Source organism: Quercus robur, chromosome 5 (genome assembly GCF_932294415.1).
Source record: "Quercus robur chromosome 5, dhQueRobu3.1, whole genome shotgun sequence".
Lineage (NCBI taxonomy): Eukaryota > Viridiplantae > Streptophyta > Magnoliopsida > Fagales > Fagaceae > Quercus > Quercus robur.
In genome coordinates this window covers 68,231,337-68,256,604 of record NC_065538.1, presented here as the reverse complement: position 1 = coordinate 68,256,604, position 25,268 = coordinate 68,231,337, and the positions used below count along the sequence as shown (strand labels likewise).

General features: G+C 36.3%; 2 protein-coding genes across 2 annotated transcripts; one reads left to right on the top strand and one right to left on the bottom strand.

Moving 5' to 3' along the window:
• Positions 1–1,750: 1,750 nt before the first annotated feature.
• On the bottom strand, positions 1,751–2,317 carry LOC126729155 (30S ribosomal protein S10, chloroplastic). Its single transcript, XM_050434849.1, has one exon. It carries the CDS (start codon positions 2,315–2,317, stop codon positions 2,006–2,008), a length of 312 nt encoding a protein of 103 aa, XP_050290806.1. The 3' UTR covers positions 1,751–2,005.
• An 18,022-nt stretch (positions 2,318–20,339) lies between these two features.
• On the top strand, positions 20,340–21,662 carry LOC126728605 (protein FAR1-RELATED SEQUENCE 5-like). The gene has a single exon (XM_050434403.1). The coding sequence runs from the start codon at positions 20,340–20,342 to the stop codon at positions 21,660–21,662; it is 1,323 nt and encodes a 440-aa protein (XP_050290360.1).
• Positions 21,663–25,268: the final 3,606 nt, after the last annotated feature.

Genomic DNA, 25,268 nt, shown 5'->3' with positions numbered 1-25,268 from the left:
GGGACTTATGATTTATAGTTTAGAGTTAAAATATTAGGTTGACATGTTAAATCAATATCTGGTCACGAAGATCTTAAAGTGTGTCTTTGTTTTTTCTAATAAACTTTATCAAACTTTGTACAAAATCAGATAATTAGATGTCATCAAATCAAAGTTTTTTTCCCCCTACAAATAGTTTCAGCAGTATTAGGCCTCAAGATCGGCACTTATCAGTCTTCCCATTGGAAAGAGGCAGAGGTACCAGCTATAGGGTAATGAAATCAAAGTAAATTTTGAGATACATGACCAAATACATAATCAACATTCAGGTGACTCATCACTCAAGTCTAATGGACTTCATGACTTTGACAAGACGTGTATAAGTAACATGTGGTAAATTTTTCATCTCATTCTACCTTTTATATTAAATAAACTTCATATTTATGAAAAAAAGACAAGATAATGTGTCAAAGCACATACTAATCTGACAAGAACTAGAAAATAGTAACACTGCTCATTAAACATTCAAGACGTCATGCATCTTGGTATTTTTCATCTAGCTCTAACAACTAATGCAAGCACAAGGAAATGAGAATGCCACAGAGAAACTCTACATGCCTTTCTTCAAGAGGTCAGCGGTTTCATTTTCTACGTGATATTGCTTACAAGAAATCCACAAAAGAAACTTTTGAGAACAGGCCAACTGTTCAATGAACTTGTTCCCGTGATCACCCCTCTACTAGGCAAATCTCGACAATGACATCTCTAAGGGATATTTGCTCTAGGAAGCAATCCAGAACCTAAGAAGAAAAGTACAAATGTGAAAGAACAGCATAAAATACAAGCTAGATATCTTGTTGCAAGAATATTGGTGATTTTATGGATAAAAACTTTTTACATAGAAGACAGACTATATTCAAATATTTAGGCAAAATGGTGAACTAATCAATTCAGTTGAAATACTAGTGCAACAGAAAAGGAACTACAGCCCCAATGAGAGGTCATTTGGAAAGAACTTATAGTCAAACAATGAGGAGAGATACTCGCATGAATTTTTATTTTTATTTTTGAAATGGTTAGAAATCTCCTAAGCTACTACCCATACCCCTCCCCTCACCCTCAACCCCTACCTAGGGAGGTGCCATCAGACCAAATGGGTCATTGGCAAGATACTAGCATAGAATTGCTTCTGCTGTATCTCTTCAAGTTCATTGTCCCAGGATGCAACACATAAAGCAGGAAAGAAATACAAGGCCAACAGCTGTCAGGGCACTTTGAGTGTCCAAAATAACACCTTATCAAGATCATATTTCTGAGTGACATCACGATAACAAATTACCTGCCACTGAAAATGCCCTTCTTCAGCCATCATCAGTTCTCTTCCAATAACTTCTCAATTTAGAATGCAACCATCATATTTGATAATCATTAGTTTTTTATATTACACAATTTCAGTTTTAGTTTTCAAAAGTTAGTTTTCTCTTGCTCACTTTGTCCGGCTTTCACCATCTCGTTGGTTAGACAATTACATGATAGAGCCAAACGGTGCCATTTTCCAGTAACTTTAAAAGTGGCTGATGTGTTGTAACAACAAAGTCGGGAAAGCCACTTTTTTGCACTTAAGAAGCTTAGTCGATCAAACCCAGTAGATTCATAAGAACCTAAGAAGTTTATTTAAAAGCAATAAGAACAACGTAGAGCAGATGAAAGTCCACAACTAGGAATTTAAGGAATTAGTCTTAGCCTCTTAGGAATGAACTCAACATTGTGGTAAGCAATCCAAACATCCTTAATACTCTTTATCTTTAATGCATAGGAAGTTCAACAATTTTTTGCAAAAAAAATTGGGAATGATGGCTTTACTTAATGAAGATGAAAGTTGGAGTAATAATCAAACTAGGAAAAGAAATATCATCTATCACAGTCTTCTTCTCTACTTTTTTCCCCCAAATAGCAATCTACAAATCATAGTTAACCTCATAATTTGGAAATTCAAGAAATTTATCTAAGCCGCAGCACTGTTTCTTCAGAGCTTGAACTCTACATCAACACCAGCAGGAAGATCAGGTTGCATCAAGGAATCAATTGTTTGTGCAGTTGGGAAAAGAATATCAATGAGGCGCTGGTCTGTACGGATCTCAAAATGGAATCTTGCATCCTTGTGCACATGTGGTGATTTGAGAACGCAATAGATTCGCTTCTTGGTTGGTAATGGAACAGGACCCATGGTTTTTGCATTTGTAGTCCCTGCAGCATCCAATATCTGCTTGCAGGAGTCCTCTATTAGGGGCACCCAGTATGATCTAAGCTTAATTCTGATTTTCTGCTTTGGGGCCATCTGCAAGCTAAACGTCATTTTAGATTATTACAATTCTACTAGAAAGGTAGAAAAAATGACAGACAAATACGGAAAAGATATATTTTGATTTTTCAGCCAGCTCTGACTTCTTTGTTGTTGGCCTTGTGGTTATTTTTCAACAACTTAAGGGTTGTTCATATGGCCATTTCATAAATCCTTAATGGCCAAGCAGTAGTGAAGGGTGTGAATTAAATCTCTAAAGCAACTAAAAAGTTCTCTTTGTCGCATGCCAAAACATTTGCTGCTTAGCAAGGTGCTGCATTATAAACAAGGTGGTACTATTATTGAAGAGAGTGACTACATGATCTATTGGTTGATGTTTACACAGAAGTCCGTTCCAGAATCAGATAGGTGAGAGGAATAGTCAAAGCTCGCAGGCAACAGTTGAGTCAGAACTCTAGCATATGAATATATAAGAAAAGGCAAAACTGACATATGAGGAGCTACTTCATTGACAAGAACATTTCCAGACTAAAAACTGAACTTAACTTGACTAATCCCAACTGTCTGAGGAACATCTTTTACATGGAAATAGGAAATGATTCACTTAACTCCAAATTACAATCTTGTACATGTAATCCTGTAGCAACTTACTCCTCGGGATCATAGCTTCATCTTCAACTCCATTGAAAAACAGATTTTACAGTAGAAGACTTCAAATCAATTTCTTTAGCAGTGAAAGTTACTCTCATGAAATAAAATCCAAATTGCACAAAGTATTACATAGTAGGGGTGTCAAATGGTGGGTTTGGAGTGGACATAATTAGGTTGGGTATTTAAAACCCATTTAACTAATTACTTCTAACCCAAATCCAACCCAACTCAATTATAATGGGTAAACCCCAACTCACCCAATTATCAAAATTACCAAAATACCATTAAAGTGAAAACCCTAACACTTTCTTGGATTCCCTTTTCCACTCTCTCTCATCTCCATTCTTGGGATTAAAAAATTCCAAAACATCCACATCAGCAATTATATTAAAAATCCAAATAAAAAAATATTTTCTTTTCTTTTTTATTTTCTCTCACTTTCTTGGCAACCAAACAGTACAACAAATACAAAGAAATGTCATTTCAAGCTCAAAACTTTCTCGAGAAAAAAAAAAAAACTTTTCTTTACAATGGCCTCAGTTGCAAAAAAACTTATTGCTGTATCAACAACGATCTTTCCTCCTCCTCATCTTCTTCTTCTTTCTAGAGAGCCTACGGCGGCGGCTGCTGCTCCAATCTTGGCCAATGCATCGACGGCGGCTCCTTGTCGACTTCTACCTCCGCCAATGCTGCCCAAGATTTGACCAAGCTCCTTCACAGTAATTTTCTTCTCCACTACATCCTCACAAAATGGAAATCGAAAATCCAAACTTTCTTTTTCTTCTTCTAATTCTCATTACTGTGTTTGTTTTTGCTTTTACAGTGATTTTGATTGGTTTCTATGAAGATCTGATTCAACGAGTTTGGCCGAAATCGTTGGTTTGATTTTCGATTTCGGTGTATTATGGCGAAGATCTACAAGTTTCAGTGGTAAAAAGCTATGATTTTTTTCTTTGTTTATTGTATTTTTGTGTTCTGTATTTTATTTCGTATTTTTATGAGGTTTTGTGTAGAGAAGAATAGTGAATGATCAGAGGGAGAGAGCAAGCGAGAGAGAGAAGTGTTTGGAAGCCAAGAAAATGAAGGAAAATGAAAACCTTGAAACCCTGAAACGTCTGAGGTTTCTTTTTCTTTTTTTCCTTTTTTTTTTTTTTATGGAAAGGGCTGCGTTGAATTTGGGTAAATTGTTTTTGGGTTAGATGGGCCTCATTGGGTTTTTATTTAAAACCCAATAATCACTGGGTTTAATTGGGTTGATACCCATTTAACCCAACTAATAATTGGGGTTCAATTAGAGTGGGTGGGTTTGAATGGGAAAATAGGTTTGGGCTTACTTTGCCACCCCTAATTTTTTCAAATACTTTACCCCACAACCCAACTCATTTCTTTTCTCGACCGAGATGTGTTTGGAAATCGTGATTCTGTGTCCAGGTCTACCCTTTTTTTTCTCGATAATTTTTTAAATGATTTTGGGATTTATTTTATTTTAAATTAGCTTGTAGTGTGCTTTTGTACTAAAATCTCATTATTTCTCTTTCTGTGTGTGTATGTGTTTTTCTTAGGAAAAAAAAAAAAATTGGAAAGAATGTCCTAAAACAACTCTCAACTTTAGGGATACACTAACACCACTTGATTTTTTTTTTTTTTTTTTTTAAGCATTAATACCTAAACTTCATACATGTGTCAAATAGTTATTTTTATTAGTGTATCGTTTAATAAACTAATTTTCTAGTCATGTGACATGCACAACGTGGACAAAAAATAAAAACAAAGCCAATTGTTGCAAACCGATTGAGAAGATAAGACAAACTTAGGGTCTAGGAAGGGGGGGGGGGGGGAGAGAGGAGAGAGAGGGGGGGGTTTGAATTAGACAATGCCATTAGCGATCATGTTGAAGCCAAATTTTGAGGCCTTGCCAGTTGCCACTGGTCGTGCCATTCATGGTCTTGCTTTGAATAAGAAATTGATTAATTGTAGGTTGACATTCTTAACCCATAATCAACTTGAATTAACGTAATTAATTATTTGAGTCAAAGTGGGTTGACCTTCTTTGACACGATCTCATTTAACCCATATAATTAAATATCCTTTTAAAAAAAAATCTAAACCTACATTTAAATTTTAAAAAAGAAAAATGTGTAATTAAAAATTTTATAAGGGTTAAATTGTAATTTTGATCCATCAAAACCTATTATACCTAAGCTTCTATCCAAACAAGCATAAACTCATTTCTACTTTCTAGTTATAGTAGAGTTGTCATTGCTGCTGATATTGATGCTATCTTTTTCTCATCAATGAGTTCTCTCTCATGTTTGGATTTTTTTTCTCTCCTCTTGCATTGTTTTCATATCATTTCTCCCTTTCTTTGAAGTTCTCCGCAACCAACAACAATTAAAATAGAATCCCAATTAGGGCTATAAATGAACCAAGCCGATTATGAACAACTCGGGCTCAACTCGATAAAAAATTCGTTCATGTTTGTTTGTTTATAAATAAGCCAAACTTGAGCCTTAATTTTAGGCTCGTTTAATAAACAAGCTAAGCCCAAGCAAAAAATCTTGTTCACAAATAAGCTCGTGAGCTATTAGGCTTGATACAAAACAATTCAAGTATAGACTCATTTATAAGTTTATATGTGTTAGTTAAATATAATCTTTACGCATATCTTAATAATGTCATGACCAACATGGGACCACTACCCATTACCTTAATTTTTTCCTTCCCTCTAAACTAACCAAAAACCACTTTAGACCATAGTTACATTTAAAAATAAATTAGTTAGTTAAGTAGGCCGCATATGATCCTTCCCCATCAATCATCTAAAGTAAAGTTATAAAACATGTTAGTATTTTCTTATTCATAATAGTTACAAACAAGTATTTTTCTATTTCTTCACCATCTAACGTGAATGTAAAAATTGTATTTTGAATATTTGGTAAAATTGTAGTAGACAAGGAATGATAAATTAATTAATTTAATTATGTAAAATTTTAATTTGAATAATGGTTAATCATAAGTAGGACTAGACACATGATAAAATGAGTATATTTTTTCTTCTTCTTAATTTTAGAGATTTAAGCATTTGATAATGTAATTAATTTAGATCTCAAGCTCAAAAACTTGACCTAAGCTCGAGTTTGAACTTAATATGAAGCTTGAGCTTGGCTTGACTAATTAATCAAGCCAAGCTCAGCTTGAGCTTTTTAACTTTCTTACAAGCTCAAGCTCAAACACTATTTTTAGGCTTGTCACGAGCTCAAACCAAACTTGAGCTTTTGACTTTTCCTGATGAGCCAAACTTGAACATGCACTACTCGACAAAGCTCGGCTCGTTTACAACCCTAATCCCAATGACCTTCTTTCATTAATTTTTCTTCATTCATTTCTAAAAACTACATTCATAATATTTTTACAACACTTTCACAAAAAATCATCTGTGATAAATTGATACTGATTTTAATTTGAACGTACTATTAAAATTATTTTTTTCTCTTTCTATAAAAACTATTTTTTTCTCACCAATATCAGTTAATAATAACTTACCACTTAAGATTTATTGTGAAAGTATTGTGAAAATAATGTGATAGCATTTCCTTCTTTCCCCCACCCCCTTTTTTTCTCCTCCACACACGTACCATATTTCCTTCTTTTTTCCCTTTTTTTTTTTCCCTTTTTTTTTCTCCTCCACACATGTACCCTTACTCTTTTCTTTTTTTCCTTCTTTCCTCTTTTTTTCCTACCACTTCCTCCAAACTCTTAAACATTCTTGAGAGCTCTCTTTCTTCCTCTTTCTTTTTTTATTTTCTTTCTTCCTTTCTCCCTTTTCTCTTAGCACTTCGACTATAAGTTTTTTTCCCTCTATCCCATCAAAACACACAAACTTAAAGGTCACACACAACCACACCATTTGATTCTCATCAAACGAAGATAGAGAGAAGGAGAAATCGCCAAGGGAGGAAAATCGCCTCCGTTGTCTGCTGATCTACTCTGCCTTCACCACCACCTATCTTCCTCGCCACCGCTGGTTGATCTCTTCCCCACTGCCAACAACATGTGGTAGAAATGGGTCAGATGGTTTTTTTTTTTTTTTTTTTTGGTTCTGATTTCATTATTGGGTTCCTTTGTAAAATTGTGTTATAAACAAAGGGATAAAATTGGGTTTTTAAGAAAAATTAGTGGGCAATTTGGAAAATTTGCGCAACTTCCAACGGTAATATGAAATGCACTTTTGCACTTTTTTGCAATGGAGCTCCTTGCTACTTTTGCAATTTAGGTTTTTCCTTCACAAATAAAAACGCAGCTTTTTAGAAAAAGCAACATTTAAAAACTTACAAAACGCACATTTTATTTTTTTGGTTTCAAAAAGCACGTTTCAGCTTTTAAAAGCTGAAACAAACGGGCTCTAAGATGAAACCAAATGTATCTTCAAAATTTAAAACAAGTTTAGAGCCTACTCTAAATCTTAGGTATAAAAGAATCGAAATAATACATTTGTTATGTGCGTACTAAAATATTTTTTTATTTTCTATTAAATTTTTTTTTTTTGATATATAGTTTTTCTTTTTGTGGATGACTTGATGAATTCTAACATATTGTTTATTTGTCATATATACATGGTAAAAATTATTTGAAAGCGTTACAAATATATTAAACAATAATAAATTTTTAGAATGCAACATTCTGTGTGGATGCCTTTTTTTGGCTTCTAGGCCCAAGAATTCTGGGCCAAATACTTGTGGTTTGGTGGACTGGGCTTGGTTCACCGCAGCTAATGGGTTGTTTACAAACCAAGTGGTGCACAGGACAAGGATCCTACAACATGTATACACTAGCAAGCAAGAATATTATATATATATATATATATATATATATATATTGAATAACAAGGATAACAACAAAAGGAAAAAACAATGTAACAAGGAAAGAAAAAAAAAGAACACAAAGACTGTTGGGGATCCTCAAGTCAATATGAAATATTTGATTTATTTTCTTAATTATGGATTACAATGTGCTCACTAAGACATGTTACAAGGTCCAAATAAGCTCAAAAATTACAGACTTGGATGGTTATTCAAGCCTCCAAGACTTGCAAAGTTTGAATCTCTTTGAATCCGAGTATGTTCTATAGTGGTTGTGTCGGGATACCGGGGAGTATCTCTCTATTTTTTCTACTTTCTCTAAGCTTTGACAAGGTTTTCTCAATGATTCTGTTATGGTTTACTACAACCTGCTTGCCCCTTCAACGCTGGCTGCCTTCCCCTTTTATAATGTCATGGTAAGGTTCCGAAGTACCACTAACTTCTCTCTTTTGCTCCCCTAAGCACTAGAGCTCGTGCTGTGCCAGTCACTCAGAGGGCTGGTCCTTTCCTTATTCCTCATAATTTTTTCCTTTTGGTGCTGTCTCCCTAAAAGTCCCTTGCTGACTTTCCATTCCGAGGTGCCCTTACGTAGCTGACCTCAGCTTTTGGCTCTTTACCTTTTCAGCTTTTGGCTGTCCCTTTTCTTGTCATTTTTCCCAAGTAGTCAGAATCATTTCCTGCTGGGTTGAAGGTTTTCCCAGCCACTTCCCCTTATAATTCTTCATTCTGGGTTTCTTGAGGTACCAGTCTTTTGTTCATGAATTGTCATTCTCCAAGCTTTTTGGTTCTTTGCTACACCACTGGGTGCTTGAGAAGGACATATATGTTCTTCGTTTCTTGTATTTCATGGTACCCCTTCCGAGTTGTCTCCATCCTACCTCAACTGTGCTATGCGTCCCAGGGATCCCGAGCCTTTGACAGCCCCTGGGGATCCCGGCCTAGCTCTTTTTGTTGGACTCTCCTCAATTCCCTGATCCTGGCAGGCTAAGCCTTTTCCTTCCGTGGATCTTTAGGCTTCAAAACTTTTGGGCTTACCATCCTTTTTCTTTGTGTTGAATTCATCCCTTTTATGATTACTTGTCATGAGGTTGGCCCATTGTGTTATTTCCTTGGGCCTGGGTGTCATGATTTTTTTGACCTCAACACATTCAACAAAAAAGTCACATAACACTATTTAAAAATTCTCTTGTTGTGGGTTCTAGTTAGCTCAATTGATAAATTTTATTGTTGTTGTTAGGACATATGTGGAACTTGTTAGAACATATATCATTGTAAACTGGCTAATCCTTTGACAAAATGCACGTTACTTATAATTAGGTAGATCTATGATAGATTTAGTACTTCAAGGAACAAGAATTCAAGTCTAGTATTGAAGTTATGAAAATCTGTCTAAGAAACAAATGAAGAAGTGCTGTTCATTAGAGCTCGATAGATAAATCTATTGAGGTTTAATGTTTAATTCTCGACAACTCTCAACAGAAGCTATATTTATCGAGAATTACGAAATTCAGATTTCTAGATTTGTTTTTCACGCATATCCAAAATATTTGTGTAGGGTTTCTTTTCTCACAACCCTAGACATATATAAGGATTATTTTAAGGACCGTCTAAGGTGATGCAACTTGATGCAAAGTGATTATTCACTCAAATTGTGATTGGAGACAATTTGCCCTAGTTCATCTTTCTCTTGTAGAAGTTGTTGCGTCTTTGCGCCAAGAGTTTTGTAACCAAGAAACTTCTTGATCTTCATTTTCTGAATGAACTGAAGAACTTTGTAACCAACATCTAGATCTGTGCATTAATTGGTTAGTCACGTACTAAGAGCCGTGCATTGAAAGGAGAGATTGTCACTACATTACAAGTCCAATTGTGTATTGGGGTAAGGGTTCAACTGTAAGTTGGTATTAGGTACTAGGATTCCTTTTACTTGTAACCGCTTGTTTTGATAACAGTGGATTCTTGGGAGTGGTAACCTTAAATTCACCTGGAAGGGTTTTGCCTTGGTGGTTTTCCCCATTCGTAAACAAATCAACCTGTGACAAATTTAATTTCTGCTGTATTTAGTTTAATTGGTGATTTGTTTGTGCTATCAGTTGTCGAATAAGAGATTTGGACTTCGAACTCGCCTACACTAAAAACTATTTAGTTTCTTCAAATTCAAGACCAATGTGATTTATTATATTCTTAAACAGTGGAACCACACACTTTGTAAGGTTGAATTTATTCAACCATCTAATTGGCTTTATTCCGTGCCAAATTTGCTTGTAATTCAGCATTTAGTAACCCTGTATTTAGGTGGGATTGTTGTAAGGGTAGTGAGTGAGATAGTGTGAAGATTGCTCAAGAGTGTGCAAGAAAACAGAGTGTCGCGGCTGGGACTCGCGGGTGGACTCGCGGCTTCAACCCGCCAGAAGATGCACGCGTGCCAAGCATGCTGGAAGATGAACAGTCATGCTAGCTGGAGCACTACAGGACAAAACAGGACAACTGGCCATACGGTTAACTCGCGACTGGAACTCGCGACTTAGTCAAGCCGCGAGGTCAAGCCGCGAGCCACCCCTGTTTTGGAAAAACCTGACGTTTCGCATTCCTCTTCACTCCAGTATAAATACCCTTTTAACCCACGATTGAAAGAGAGCTTCCAGAGAGAATTTTGAGAGAGAAACCCTAAAAAAAAACCAGATTGTTTCACCCACAATCTCTACCTTAGAGTCTCATCAAATTCCCTCACTCTCTTCCTCTCCATTGTCAAATCCTTGAGAGGCATTATACCAAACCTGATTCTCACCATTATCATCTCTGTGAGACAGACGTTTGGAGTTCTGGAAAGCAGTTAGGAAAGAGCCAATATTCATTGGTTGATGCTACGGTGTAGTAGCGGAATCCGGAAAGCTAGAAAAGAAAAAGGTTCGGCGCAACCTCGTTGGAGCAAGAAGCTTGGAGGGCTTAGGTGCATTGGGTAGATTAGGCTTGGAGGGTCTATTGCTGTCCTTGTATCCCAACTGTATTTTCTAGTGGATTGATTACCACTTGGAGGGCGGCGGAGAGATTTTTCGCCGAGGTCTTCGGTTTCCTCTTCGATAACATATCTGGTGTTATCGCTGTGTTTGCATCTTCCTTCCTCTCTATCTCTGCCTTTACATTATCTGCTGTGGTTTATTTTGTTGTGGCATAGATAGTTGTTTAATCAATTCCTTATTATAGCATATGTTAAGTTTCCGCACACTAGTTGTTTAACATATTGCGTGTGTTGATTAAATTGGTTTTTAGGGGTCTAAACGTTCAAAAGTGTTTTTGTACACGTTTTTGAACTTTCACACTGCATACCCATATTGGTCTTAAAGTCGAAATAGATTGGTCTCAAAATTGAGACCAAATTGAATAAGACTAGAACTTGTGGTGTGACCGAATTTTAAAACAAATGGCTCATATGGCCATTTAAATGGTTAGAATTTGTTTCAACAATCGAGTCATCATTATCTTTGAACATGATCAACTACTCTGAAAAAGTTTTTAGATCATGAGATCCAAATACTCAAGATGGATGTCAATTTTCAAAGATATGAGAATTGATAGAAACTTGGTTTGACATCAATAGTTTTTCATATTCCCTATCTTCGAATAAGAACATCGAATCTAATGGACCGTTTTGATCCATTGATTCATTGGCAATTTATTGCCATTCAAAATTGCACTTCTTAAGATTAAAATCAAGGGACACTTCACGCCCCCTGAATTTTAATTCTTGAGTTTGAACCTTTAGTGAAATTTCATGAAGACATTGACATATCTCATGAAATTCTTTCCATAGTATCTCATTACGTTCATATTCATATAATTTTGGAATGATTAATGTTCTCGATTTCTTTCAAAAACTTCATTTGGGTCAAGATGATCCACAAAGTTGAACCTTTAGGCAGGTTCCATATGGCTACTTTTTCTTTAATTTAATTTTTCTTGCACTTGCACCTGACCTCTTCTTCTTCTTCTTCATGTTCATCTAATATGGCCATGTTTTCTTTAATACGGCCATAGATTGCATCAAGTGCAACTCTTAAAAACCTATCCAATTTGGCATACCATCTGTCACTGTGGCTGCCAATTATTTATTTGACAAAAATAAATTCTTGGTTGATGAATTTATTCTTGCAATGTGTGGAGAAGTCTTCTAGCAGCTAGGGATCTAATTAAGGAAGGTTCAAAGTATCAAGATCAGAGCAAGCAATTGGAGCAGAAGAAACACGGATCAACCTGCATAGCAGAAGTTCAAGAAGCCATATCTGAAGCTCTCGTCGTTTAGTAGTTGTATTAGTTTACATTAGCAATATACGACTTGTAGCTTAGTGTTTATTTTCATTCGTTTGTAATCACACGTGAGTAGGTTAGTTACTTACACGTGAGATAGGTTGTTAGTTGGTTATTCTGTTTCTGTTAGCTTAGATCAGAGCTTGTGCTCTGTTTCCGTTCCTAACTGATCTTGTAGATGTATATAAGGGCAGAAGGTAAGTTAATCAAATCAATTAGTTTTTCCCAATTCATTCTTTTCTCATATGGTATCAGAGCTCCTAGAAAGTCTGAAATTCTAGGGTTTTACAGATTTGGGAATTTCTCTTTCATCATCCACCATTGTTACCTTTCTCAAGCTTTCTCAAAGCTTTCTCAAAACCTTCTCAAGCTTCTTTTCTTCTCAAGTTTTTTTTAATGGCTGCCACAACAGCTAACACTACCACTGAATCTTCATCTTCTTCGCAAGATTCATATAATCCCAACGATCCTCTGTTCTTACATCCAGGAGAAAATCCAGGGGCTGTTCTTACTTCTCAGCCTCTGATTGGAGAAGAAAATTATTCTGCTTGGGCAAGATCAGTGAGGAAGTCTTTGATTGGTAAAAACAAGCTTGGTTTTATAGATGGTTCTATAACCATTTCTTCTCCACTCGTTAATTCACCAACTGCTGTTCAAGCATGGATTCGTGCTGATAATATAGTTGGTACTTGGATCATCAACTCAGTATCACCAAAACTTCAGGGTAGTATCATTTACAAAGATACTGCTTTTGAGATTTGGACTGAGCTTCGAGACACATTCAGTCAAGGAAATGGAACCAAGATTTTCAACATCCAGAAGCAAATTGCTGAGTTCCATCAGGGAGAACAGTCACTCACTGATTACTTCACTCAGCTTAAGGTTTTGTGGGATCAGCTTCAGAATCTTAGTCCATTCCCTCAGTGCACTTGTGGTAAATGCGTGTGCAATATTAATCAGAGGTTGAAGGATCTTCAAATCAAAGAAGCAACAATGAAGTTCCTCATGGGAGTCAATGATGTGTTTTCTCAAGTCAGAACACAGATTTTACTCATGGATCCATTGCCTTCTGCTAATAAGGCTCATTCCTTGTTCATCCAAGAGGAAATGCAAAGATCAGTTACTAATTCTGTTAGAGTTGAATCTACGGTTTTGGCTGCCAAAAGCTCAAGCACAAATCAAAGAGGAAAAGAAAGGCCATTGTGCACTCACTGTGGAAAGTTGGGACACACTGTGGAGAAATGTTATAAACTCCATGGTTTTCCACCTGGCTACAAATTCAAGAACAGAAATATGATGGCTAATCAGGTTTCAACTGTTGCAAATCAGTTTCAGGGACATAATCAGTTCCAGGGCCATCACTTAGTCTCTACTTCTGATCATAATCCCATTCCAAATCAGTTTCAAGGGCATGGCTTAGCTCCAACTACTGAATATAATCAGTTTATCACTGCTCAAGCACCTGCATTCACTCCTGATCAATATCACCAGCTTCTGTCATTGATTGGAGCTCACCAAACTCCAACAGTTCAAGAGCCTCACAAGGTTAATGCTGTGTCATTACCATCCAATACAGTTGCAGGTATTGTTCCTTGCTCACCACATTCAGTATTTTCTGCTAAGGTTGTGAATAGAAAGGCCTTTGGTGTTGAAACTTGGGTTATAGATACTGGTGCTACAGATCACATAGTATGTTCCATGCATTTATTGACTTCTTTTACTGCAATTTCACATTCTGTGGTTGAATTACCCAATGGAGAGGCTGCACTTGTGACTCATGTTGGTACAATTAAGCTTTCATCTCACATTACCCTAACAAATGTCCTTTGTGTGCCTTCATTTTCTTTCAACTTGATATCTGTTAGTGCTTTAACTCAATCTCAACCCTTTTGTCTTGTATTTCTGTCCAACTATTGTTTTATACAGGCCCTTACCTGTTGGAACACGATTGGAATAGGCAGAATGCATGATGGTCTCTATCTGTTACAAGCTTCTAGTCTTTCTCAAGCCTCCAAGTCTCTTGATGATTTTCTTCTCAAGAATAAGTCTAGCTCTTTCACTGCTTTTTCTTCTTCTGTTTCTCATGCCAGCTTGTATTCTCTATGGCATTCTAGGCTAGGACATCCATCTGACATGAAAGTTCATGCTTTGAGTCATCTTTTTCCTTTCTTGCAACATTGTTGTACTAAAGACTGCATTGTATGCCCTTTGGCAAAGCAAAAGAGGCTACCCTTTCCTTTTGATAATAAAAGAGCTACTCATTCATTTGATCTTGTTCACATGGATGTTTGGGGACCCTTTTCTATTCCTACTACTGCTGGACATAAATACTTTCTTACTATTGTAGATGATGCATCAAGAGCCACTTGGGTTTTCCTCATGAAAAACAAATCTGAAGTTAGGCCTTTGATTGCTTCATTCTACAAAATGATCCATACTCAATTCCAAACCCCCATTAAGTCCATTAGAACTGATAATGCTCTAGAGTTTAACATGGTTGATTTTTACAACTCTAATGGGATTATTCATCAACAAAGCTGTGTATACACTCCACAACAGAATTCGGTTGTGGAGAGGAAACATCAGCACATCCTTGCAACTGCTAGAGCATTGCAAATTCAGTCCAACATTCCTCTTGTTTTCTGGGGAGATTGCATCCTCACAGCTATCTATTTGATCAATAGACTTCCTACTCCTTTCCTGCAAAATAAGTCTCCTTATGAGGTCCTTTTCAATCATATCCCCTCTTACTCTCACCTCAGGACCTTTGGCTGCCTTTGTTTTGCTACTAATGTCAATCCCCATAAACACAAGTTCACCCCTAGAGCTAGGAAGTCTGTCTTCTTAGGATACCCTTTCAATATCAAGGGTTACAAGCTGCTTGATCTTCAATCTCACTCTATTTTCATCTCTAGGGATGTCATTTTTCATGAAAAAGTGTTTCCTTTTACTTCACACACTCCCCTTCCTCCATCTGCCTTCATTCCTTTGCCTAGCATTCCTTCCATTCCTCATGCCTTACTTGATCCTAACCCACCTGTTACTGATTATTCTTTTGTTCAGATTCATCATGATCTTGATTCAGATGATCAAGTTTTTGATCATGTTGCTACTGATGTTCTTGATCATGATGCTTCTGTTACTCCAGCTGTGCTTCCTGATGCTCCTAGGAGGTCTACTAGGGTGCCTAAACCTCCTTCCTACCTTAAGGCTTATCATTGCAACCAAATTTCATCAACCATCATATTCAACCAATCCAAATCAGGCACTTCCCATCCTCTTTCTTCCTCTCTTTCTTATGCTTCTTTATCTCCCACATACAAATCCTTTTGTTGCTCAATTTGTACCAACACAGAGCCTAAGTTTTTTTCACAAGCTGCATCTGATCCTAAGTGGCAAGATGCCATGGATGCTGAGATTGCTGCCTTGGAAGCCAATAATACTTGGACCATCACTCCTTTGCCTCATGGTAAACATCCTATAGGATGCAAATGGGTTTATAGGATTAAGTACAAGGCAGATGGGGCTATTGAAAGGTACAAAGCAAGGTTGGTTGCAAAGGGGTTTACTCAGAAAGAGGGCTTAGATTACCTTGAGACTTTCAGCCCTGTTGCCAAGATGGTTTCTGTGAAGTGTATTCTTGCAGTGGCTGCTGTGAAAGGCTGGTTCCTTAGCCAACTTGATGTAAATAATGCTTTTCTTCATGGTGACTTGCATGAAGAAGTCTACATGGCTCTTCCACCTGGTTTTCACAGCAAGGGGGAGCATGGAAACCAACTTGTATGCAGATTAAATAAGTCACTTTATGGACTTAAACAGGCCTCCAGACAATGGTTTTCCAAGTTCTCTAACACATTGATTCAGCTTGGTTTTACTCAATCTAAAGCTGATTACTCACTCTTCACTAGGCAACAAGAAGATTCATTCATTGCTTTGTTAGTGTATGTTGATGACATTCTCATAGCAAGCAATGATAAGGGGCAAGTTGATCAATTTAAGGTGATGTTGAATCAAAAATTCCAGCTGAAGGATTTGGGTGCTTTGAGATTTTTTCTTGGTTTGGAAGTAGCTAGGACAGACAAAGGCATTTCCCTATGTCAAAGGAAGTATGCTCTTGAGATTCTGGAGGATGCAGGGCTTCTTGGGTGCAAACCTGTAAAAGTTCCTATGGATCAAAGCTTGAGACTCAGCAAACATGATGGTTTGTTACTTGATGATCCAGGGCAATACAGAAGACTGGTTGGAAGGTTGCTGTACCTAACCATCACTAGACCTGACCTTACCTTTGCAGTCCACAAATTAAGCCAATTTATGGCTAAACCAAGAAAACCACATCTTGAAGCAGCACTTAAGGTTTTGCAGTACTTGAAGAATGAACCGGGTAAAGGCATTTTCTTCTCAGCAAATTCAGAGTTGCATGTAAAAGGTTTTACAGATTCTGACTGGGCTTCATGTCCAGATACCAGAAGATCTGTTACTGGATATTGCATATTCATTGGAGACTCATTAATTTCCTGGAAATCAAAGAAACAATCCACTGTTTCCAGATCATCAGCAGAGGCAGAATATCGGGCTATGGCTGTTTCCACTTGTGAAATAGTCTGGATTCTTTATTTGCTAAAGGATCTTCAGGTTCATCACAGCAGAGAAGCCTTGTTATTCTGTGACAGTCAGGCAGCACTCCACATAGGTTCTAATCCTGTTTTCCATGAACGAACGAAGCACATAGAGATTGACTGCCATGTTGTAAGGAATAAAGTATTGGAAAGAGTTATCAAACTTATCCATGTAAGAACTCAATCCCAATTAGCAGATTTGCTCACTAAGGCTTTAAGCCATAAACAGTTTTCAGAACTTCTATCCAAGATGGGACTCATCAACATTTATCAACCTACAGTCCATCTTGAGGGGGAGTATCAAGATCAGAGCAAGCAATTGGAGCAGAAGAAACACGGATCAACCTGCATAGCAGAAGTTCAAGAAGCCATATCTGAAGCTCTCGTCGTTTAGTAGTTGTATTAGTTTACATTAGCAATATACGACTTGTAGCTTAGTGTTTATTTTCATTCGTTTGTAATCACACGTGAGTAGGTTAGTTACTTACACGTGAGATAGGTTGTTAGTTGGTTATTCTGTTTCTGTTAGCTTAGATCAGAGCTTGTGCTCTGTTTCCGTTCCTAACTGATCTTGTAGATGTATATAAGGGCAGAAGGTAAGTTAATCAAATCAATTAGTTTTTCCCAATTCATTCTTTTCTCATACAAAGTGGCAGGTTGGGGATGGAAGATATATTAATGTTTCAAATCATAAGTGGTTGACACATAAACCAATTTTTTTGGGAGAAGTTCAACCTAATCTGTTGGTGAAGGACTTGATTCATGATGCCACTGGACAATGGGATAGGGATAAGGTGTTTGATCTTTTTGCTCATAAGACACACATGGAAATTCTGTAGATGCCATTGTCAAGGCTGTCCTCACGAGATAAATTGGTTTGGAAGGAAAACAGGTCTCAAAGTTTCTTTGTTAAAACAGCATATTAGGTCACACTTCGTATGGGGCAGCAACAACGAGTTGAGCACTCTGGTTTGATGGCAGAACGTAAAATTTGTAGGAAGTTGTGGAGCTTAAATGTACCGCCTAAAGTAAGAATGTTTGTAATGGAGGGCATGTTCAAATGTTTTGCCGACTCGGGATAATCTGTATCGCCGAAAGATTAACATTGATCCAAGATGTGAATTCTATTGCTAGCACTTGGAGTCCGCTGCCCACTTGCTTTGGGAATGTCCTTTTGCACAAAATGTATGGGCCCTTTGCAGAGGGAAGCTTCAAAAATGTTCAAATGATGCTCAAGATATATTCATGCTTTTTAGGTGGTTAATGGACAAACTTTCTCAACAGGAGCTAGAACGATGAGCGGTGACAGCTTGGGCAATTTGGAATGCTTGAAATAAATATTATTTTGAATGTATCCAAATTCAACCCAAGTCTATTCTTGATGAAGCACTTGGTTTTTTGCAGGAGTATCAACATTTGGTAATTGCTCAATCAAGCAATTGAATGTGATCTGATAGTTTCTGCATATCTGATGTGTTTCTGCATAGTGTTATTTTTCTGCATAATTTTTTGTTTCTGCAGAAACTATTTTGTTTTTTTGCATATTTATTGCTTCTGCAATATAGGTCTGGTAATGTTGTAATAGTTGTCCGACTCCAATGCTTGTTTTATAGGTTTCTATTTATTTGTTTTTGAATTCTGCAAAAGTTGTTTTCTGCATAATTCTGCATTATTGTTCTGCCGTTAGCAGGGGTTAAATACCCCTGTTTGTCTATGTAATATTCTGATGTAATGGTATGGTCTATGCAGAAATAGTTTGTTTTTCTGTATAATTGTTTTGCTGTTAGCAGAGGGTCAAAGGTTCAGGTTCCCCTGTTTTGTTTGCAGGGTTCTTATGTACTCTTTGCATATTTTATCAAATAAAATTTCTATCTTTTATCTCAAAAAAAGAAAAAGAAAAAAGAAGACATGTTGCCTTGAAGTTCTCTTTTTGTCTTTGATGTGTTTGGTTGTCTTCTTCTTCTTGCCAAAGCCTCATTTAGTAGGCATGGAGGGAAGTTTTTTCCAGCCCAAATCTACCCCCACAAAACAAGGCAGGGGTGGCCATTGGTAGGAATTAACTACTCCATCTTCAATGCAATGTGACAAGTGTTTTCCACATGGCATTTTTGCCAAAAGGCGCATGTCATTGTTAATATATTCCCACATGTTACGCTCTCCAAGTCGCATGAGTATTTTTTTTTAGTACTACATTTAGCTTTATGCCGACAAATAATTATAGGGTAATAATAACCATATCTTTGTCTTGAAATTATTTTTATGATATAAACAAGAGGTTCTTGTTAGCTTAATTGTCATGGCAATGGCACCACCTTCATCTATAATCATCATATATGCAACAATAATTTTCACTCTAATCATCACATATGCAAACATATTTCCAAAACTATCTAAATATTTTACTCATATATGCAACAATAACATGTACAAACATAATATATTTGTTCTTTAATCTCTGATAGGTATCGAATATCATAAAATTTATTTGGACAAAATTTAGCTACAAAACCAGTTGTAGCCTTAGGCTACAAACTGATCTAATAAGATGATATGTGTAAAAAATAGCATGTGCATTGCACATGATTATTTAAGTAAACTTAACTCAGTTAACCCTAGTTAACTACACCACCTATTAAAAAAATAAAAAAATAAAAATAAAAACTGAAAACCCTCAAAAATTTTATACGTATGATCTCTCTCTCTAAACTGTAACCCAGAAGGTCCTAACACAGCTCCAACCAATCACCCATAGCCTCCTATCTCCACCGTCGGCCGGCCAGCCCAAATCCTCCTGTCTCCACTACCGGCCAACCTCAAATCTTGTATTGTCCCACCGCCGGCCAACTACCTCAAATCTTCCTCTGTCTCCACCGCCGGCCAACCACCTCAAATCCTCCTCTGTGTCCAAATCCTCCTCTGTCTCCACCCGCCGGCCAGCCCAAATCATCCTCTATCTCCACCGCCGGCCAATCTAAAATCCTGTACTGTCTCCACCGCTGGTCCACCTAGTCTCCGCCGCTTCACCGGTTAGAACAAAATTTCCTTTTGTTTTATTCATAGATAACTAAATTTTCCTTTTTAATTCTATTAATTTTTTTCTGAATGAATTGTGTTTGATTATTAATGTGCCTTTTTTAGTTTGATTGTTCATTAATAACCTTGATTCCTTCAAGAACTGAAGATGATTTTCTAGCGGTTGTTTATAAGTTACCAAATCTAGTTTAATTTACTTATTAGAAAATTGAATTTATGTGTATTTCTTCTCTATTATGTAATAGTATTGTTATTTGCTGTCTTGTACTATGGTTTTGTTGTAATTGTTATGATACTAAATTTAGCTGAGTTGTAGAAATTGTATTCATTTTTCTTTAGTATTGAATTTATCTTTGATTCATCTAAAAAAATTGTTTTTGTTCATATTAACTTGATTTTCAAAAGTATAAGAACTGAAAGTAAACTTTCTAGGCTTCTAGATTTATACATTCTAAAACTCTAGTGTTTTCTAAGTAATTCATGGAGAGTATTCTTTAATGGGTCCTGAATATTGGAATACTTTTTTTTTAAATTGTTTATAAAATTTTTCCTTTTTTCTGATTTGATTTTGAATATGTATCTTGACTACAGGTGATGGATACTAGTCAAATCATTTTATTGGAAGATGAATTGAATGATTGTATAGCTGATCAACAAGAGGAGGCTCAAATAGAACCTACTCATGGAAGCCCAAAAAATTCGAATACTCCGAGTAGACATAGCAAGGAAATTGTAGAAGTACCAGAAATTGTATTGGAAGATGAATTCATTGGTTGGATAGCTGATCAACAAGAGGAGACTAAAGTAGAACCTACTCTTGGAAGCCCAAACAAATCAAATACTCCAGCAATTGGCATGAAATTTGATTGTGATGAGAGTGCATATGAATTTTACAAAGAATATGCTCACCGAATTGGCTTTAGTGTACGGAAACATTTTGTAAAGCGAGGAAATGCAGGGCAAATTATAAGGAGAACATTTAGTTGTTCAAAAGAGGGTGAACGAGCTGTTGACAAACGTCGCGAAAATGCATCTTATCGTCATCCAATTTCACGAATAGGTTGTTTAGCGCAGATGACCTATCATCTTCAAAAGGATGGTATGTTACATGTTGTTTCTTTTCATGGTCAACATAATCATGAGTTTGCTCCTTCACCAATGAAACATATGTTAAGATCGAAGAGAAAAATTTCATCTGCTCAAAAAGCCATTGCAAATGATGCAGAGAGGTCTGTAATATCAATTAAACAAACCATTGAATTATTGAGCATGCAAGCTGGGGGTCGTGAAAATCTTGGGTTTATGGATGTTGACTATAAGAATCATGTACATAATGAGAGGAGGATGGCTTTGAGGAAAGGAGATGGACCTGCTATAATGGAGTACTTTCATAAGATGCAATTGGCAGACCCATCTTATTTTTATTCAATACAAGTTGATGATGATGATGGTCAAATCATGAACATTTTTTGGGCTGATGCTAGATCAATAGTTGATTACGGGCACTTTGGTGATGTTGTTTGTTTTGACACAACTTATCGAACAAATAGATATAATCGTCCCTTTGCTCCATTCGTTGGGGTTAATCATCACAAACAATCAATTATCTTTGGTGCAGCTTTACTTTATGATGAGACTATAGAGTCATTTAAGTGGTTTTTAACTGCAATGTCAGGAAAGCAGCCAAGAACTATACTTACAGATCAATCTGCAGCAATGGCTAAAGCAATAATAGAGGTATTTCCTAAATCTAATCATCGTTTGTGTGTATGGCATATTTATCAGAATGCTGCTAAGAATCTACATCATGTATTTCATTCATCTAAGCATTTTGCAAATGATTTTAGTGATTGTTTGTATGAGTATGAAGATGAAGATGAATGGCTTATTTCATGGGATTATATGCTTAAGGAATAGGGTCTTACTGATAATAAATGGTTATGTAGCATATTTGATGTGAAAGAAAAATGGGCTATGGTATATGGTCGACATATGTTCACTGCTGATATGAAAAGCACCCAACGTAGTGAATCAATAAACAATGTGTTGAAGAAATACTTGAAACCAAAACATGATTGTGTGCGCTTTTCAGAACATTACTCTAGAGTTTTGGTTGATAAGAGACATCAAGAACTACAGACAGAGTTCAAAATGTAGAGATGTTGAGACATGTTGTAGAGCTGTACACCCCAGAAATTTTTCAAATGTTTCATGATGAATATATGAAGATTGCTGATTGTACTATTTACAAGGCTAATAAATCTGATACTATCACAGAATACAAGGTCAAATACAGTCAAAGAATTCAAGAGCACCTAGTTAAATATGAAGCCTCAACTACAACGGTGGAATGTAGTTGCAAGAAGTTCAACTTTGTAGGAATTCTTTGTGCCCATGCTTTGAAAGTTCTTGAACATAAAAATGTTAAAAGACTTCCTGTCCAATATGCATTGAAAAGATGGACGCAAGATGCAAGGGCTGGTTCTATCAAGGACTATCATGGCATTGATATTAAAGGTAATGCTCAAGATTCGATAGGAAAACGCTACTCTCATTTGAGTCACAATGCTCGTGAAATTTCCACACTTGCAGCAGAGAATGAGATAATGTATGAACATACCAAAGAATGTTTTGAAAAATTACTGAGGGATTTGCAAGAGATTAGAAAAAAAATGTCGTTCGAGTAATATGGAGAGTTGCATAGAGGTCCATGGTGATGTTATTGCAGATGTTTTACAAGGTGATAGCATGCATAGGATTAAAACAAAACCTACCGTTGGGCGTCCAAAGAGAAGATTGAAATCTGCATTAGAGAAGAAAAATGGTAAATCTCGAAGCAAAACAACGCATGCTAAAAAACATGCCATTGGCTTACAAAAAAAAAGCTTGTGAGGCGAGACAAGTTGAATCACTTGGAAGCCTAAATAAAGTAAGATTTGTTACATTCCACTGTAATATATCAATCTTATAGGCACATAAATTTGTTTACAGTCTATGTGACAATTATTCTTTGCAATTGTTTTCAGGTTTCAACAACTACTTCTGATGTTATCCAAGAAGAGCACCATTTTGGCAAAAGCACTAAATAGGTTGGAGTTAGGGTGCAACTTTATTGGATGGAGATTGAAGACCATGCAGTTTTATTTGTTAGAGATTGAAGACTATTTTTTATTGTTAGACTATTGGCAAATTGTTAAACTTTTAGTATTTTTTATTGTGATGCCATTGGCATATTGAACACTATTTTTAATGGTTAGACCATTGGCAGATTGATGATTCCATACTAATCATATTGTCATGTGAGGCGGAATATAGCTTAGGCTGACTTTATTTTAGCTATTGTGAGAGATGTTTGTGGTTCAAAATGGTACCACTTGTTCTACAGTCCTAGTTTTTACTTGTTCTGCAATCCTAGTTTACCACAAGTGTTTTGTAACTTTCAGTATGGAAGATTTGAAATTCCCTGGCAAAGAAGCGCAATAATAATTCTGCTCTATTGATATCCATTTCCTTGCAATATCCATTTGTTAATGCCTTGCATATTGCTATATCAGGTGGCACACCAAATTTAACCATTTCTTTCATTACATATTCACCCTCCATACTTTTGTTTATTTTACACAAGCAGTCTATTATAGCTCTATATGCAGTGAGATTGGGTTTTAAATTTTATACACCATCTCAACTTTCCAAGGTAATGCCTCTGCCACATAATTGTCAAAGAAATTCAAATTACTGCACTAGTAGATAAGAAATAACCATTTTAATAATAAATTGTACCACTCAGGTAAAGGACTAAATACTTGGCTCAAGTGCTTTCATCAAGATCTTACAACAAAACTTAATTCACATTGTGACCCAACAAGCATACAATCCATTGCCAATTGCAAAGGCAATAAATATACTCCAATGCCTTCAGTGGCAGGTTTTTGGAAGCAAATAAGGAGAGTTCCAGCAGATAGGGACATTACAAAAGAGCTCCATAGTATGAAATGAACCATAAATAAAGCCCATTCCCTGACTGCCTTTTGCCATGCCAATGCAACAGTAATGCTCAAAAAAGATGCAGCTTCAACTTGTGGCAGATAAAACTGCAACACCCTTTTCTCTTTCGTTTTAATAGATTCTGATGCTTGTATTTGGCCTTGAATTCCCTTGAATATAAGAAAACAAACTAACCCAACAACAGCAACCAGGTGCAGAAGGAACAGAAACAGAGATATTCTCTCTGTATAAGCTCTTGAATTCAGTGTTGTCAGTGATGGTTGCTGTGCAAAAAGAGAGAAACCAAAAAAAAAAAAAAAAAAAATCACATTCTTGACTTGAAATTTAAGCATAGATTTTAACTCATTCTTTAGATATACATGAAACTTGACATGAGATGAGAGATGGTAAGAAGGAGCCCGAAAAATTCAAATTTGCCACCTGTGAACAGCAAATATATAAGCTATTATTTTTTAATCTTATGAAAACTGACTTCTAATTGTACCCATAAGAAAATAGACAAGTTCTTTTGAGATGACAGACTAGAAAAAGATTCAAAAAAATTTCTCCTTTTGCAAACTAGGAAACACAAGCAATACTTGTAAATAGAATATAGGATCTCTCCAACACCTTCTAGATTTGTTTCAATTCAAAAATAGAATAAAAAGGTAGAAAAAAAAGTTTAAAAAATTTTGATTGTAGCTTCAAAAGAAAATGTCAACAATGACTTTGACAGTTTGAGACTTAAATCATTCTTGACCCAATTGAAGAAAGTGAGAGCTGATGAGGAATCAAATTGAAACCTCAACTGAACTTAAAAAAACTAACTAGCAAATCCTCTTCAGTTCTTGAAGGAATTAAAAAAGTAAATTTAGTTATCTATGAATAAAACAAAAGGAATTAAAAAGGAAATTTAGTTCTAACCAGTGAAGCGGCGGAGACTGAGTGCGCCAACGGTGGACACAGAGGAGGATTGAAGGAATCAAGGTTATCAATGAACAATCAAACTAAAAAAGGCACATTAATAATTATAAAAAAATAAAAATTAAAAAATTAAAAAAAATAAAAAACCCAGAAAATCCAGAACTCACATTAATGATCAAACACAATTCATTCAGAAAAAAATTAATAGAATTAAAAAGGAAAATTTAGTTATCTATGAATAAAACAAAAGGAAATTTAGTTCTAACTGGTGAAGCGGCGGAGACTAGGTGGACCAGCGGTGGAGACAATACAGGATTTTAGATTGGCCGGCAGTGGAGACAGAGGAGGATTTGGGCTGGCCGGTGAGCGGAGACAGAGGAGGATTTGAGGTGGTTGGCCGGCGATGGGACAGTACAGGATTTGAGGTTGGCTGGCAATGGAGACAGGAGGATTTGGGCTAGCCGGCCGGCGGTGGAGATAGGAGGCTATGGGTGATTGGTTGGAGCTGGGTTAGGACCTTCTGGGTTACAGTTGAGAGAGAGAGATCATACATATAAAATGTTTGAGGGTTTTTAGTTTTTAGTTTTTATTTTTTATTTTTTTAATAGGTGGTGT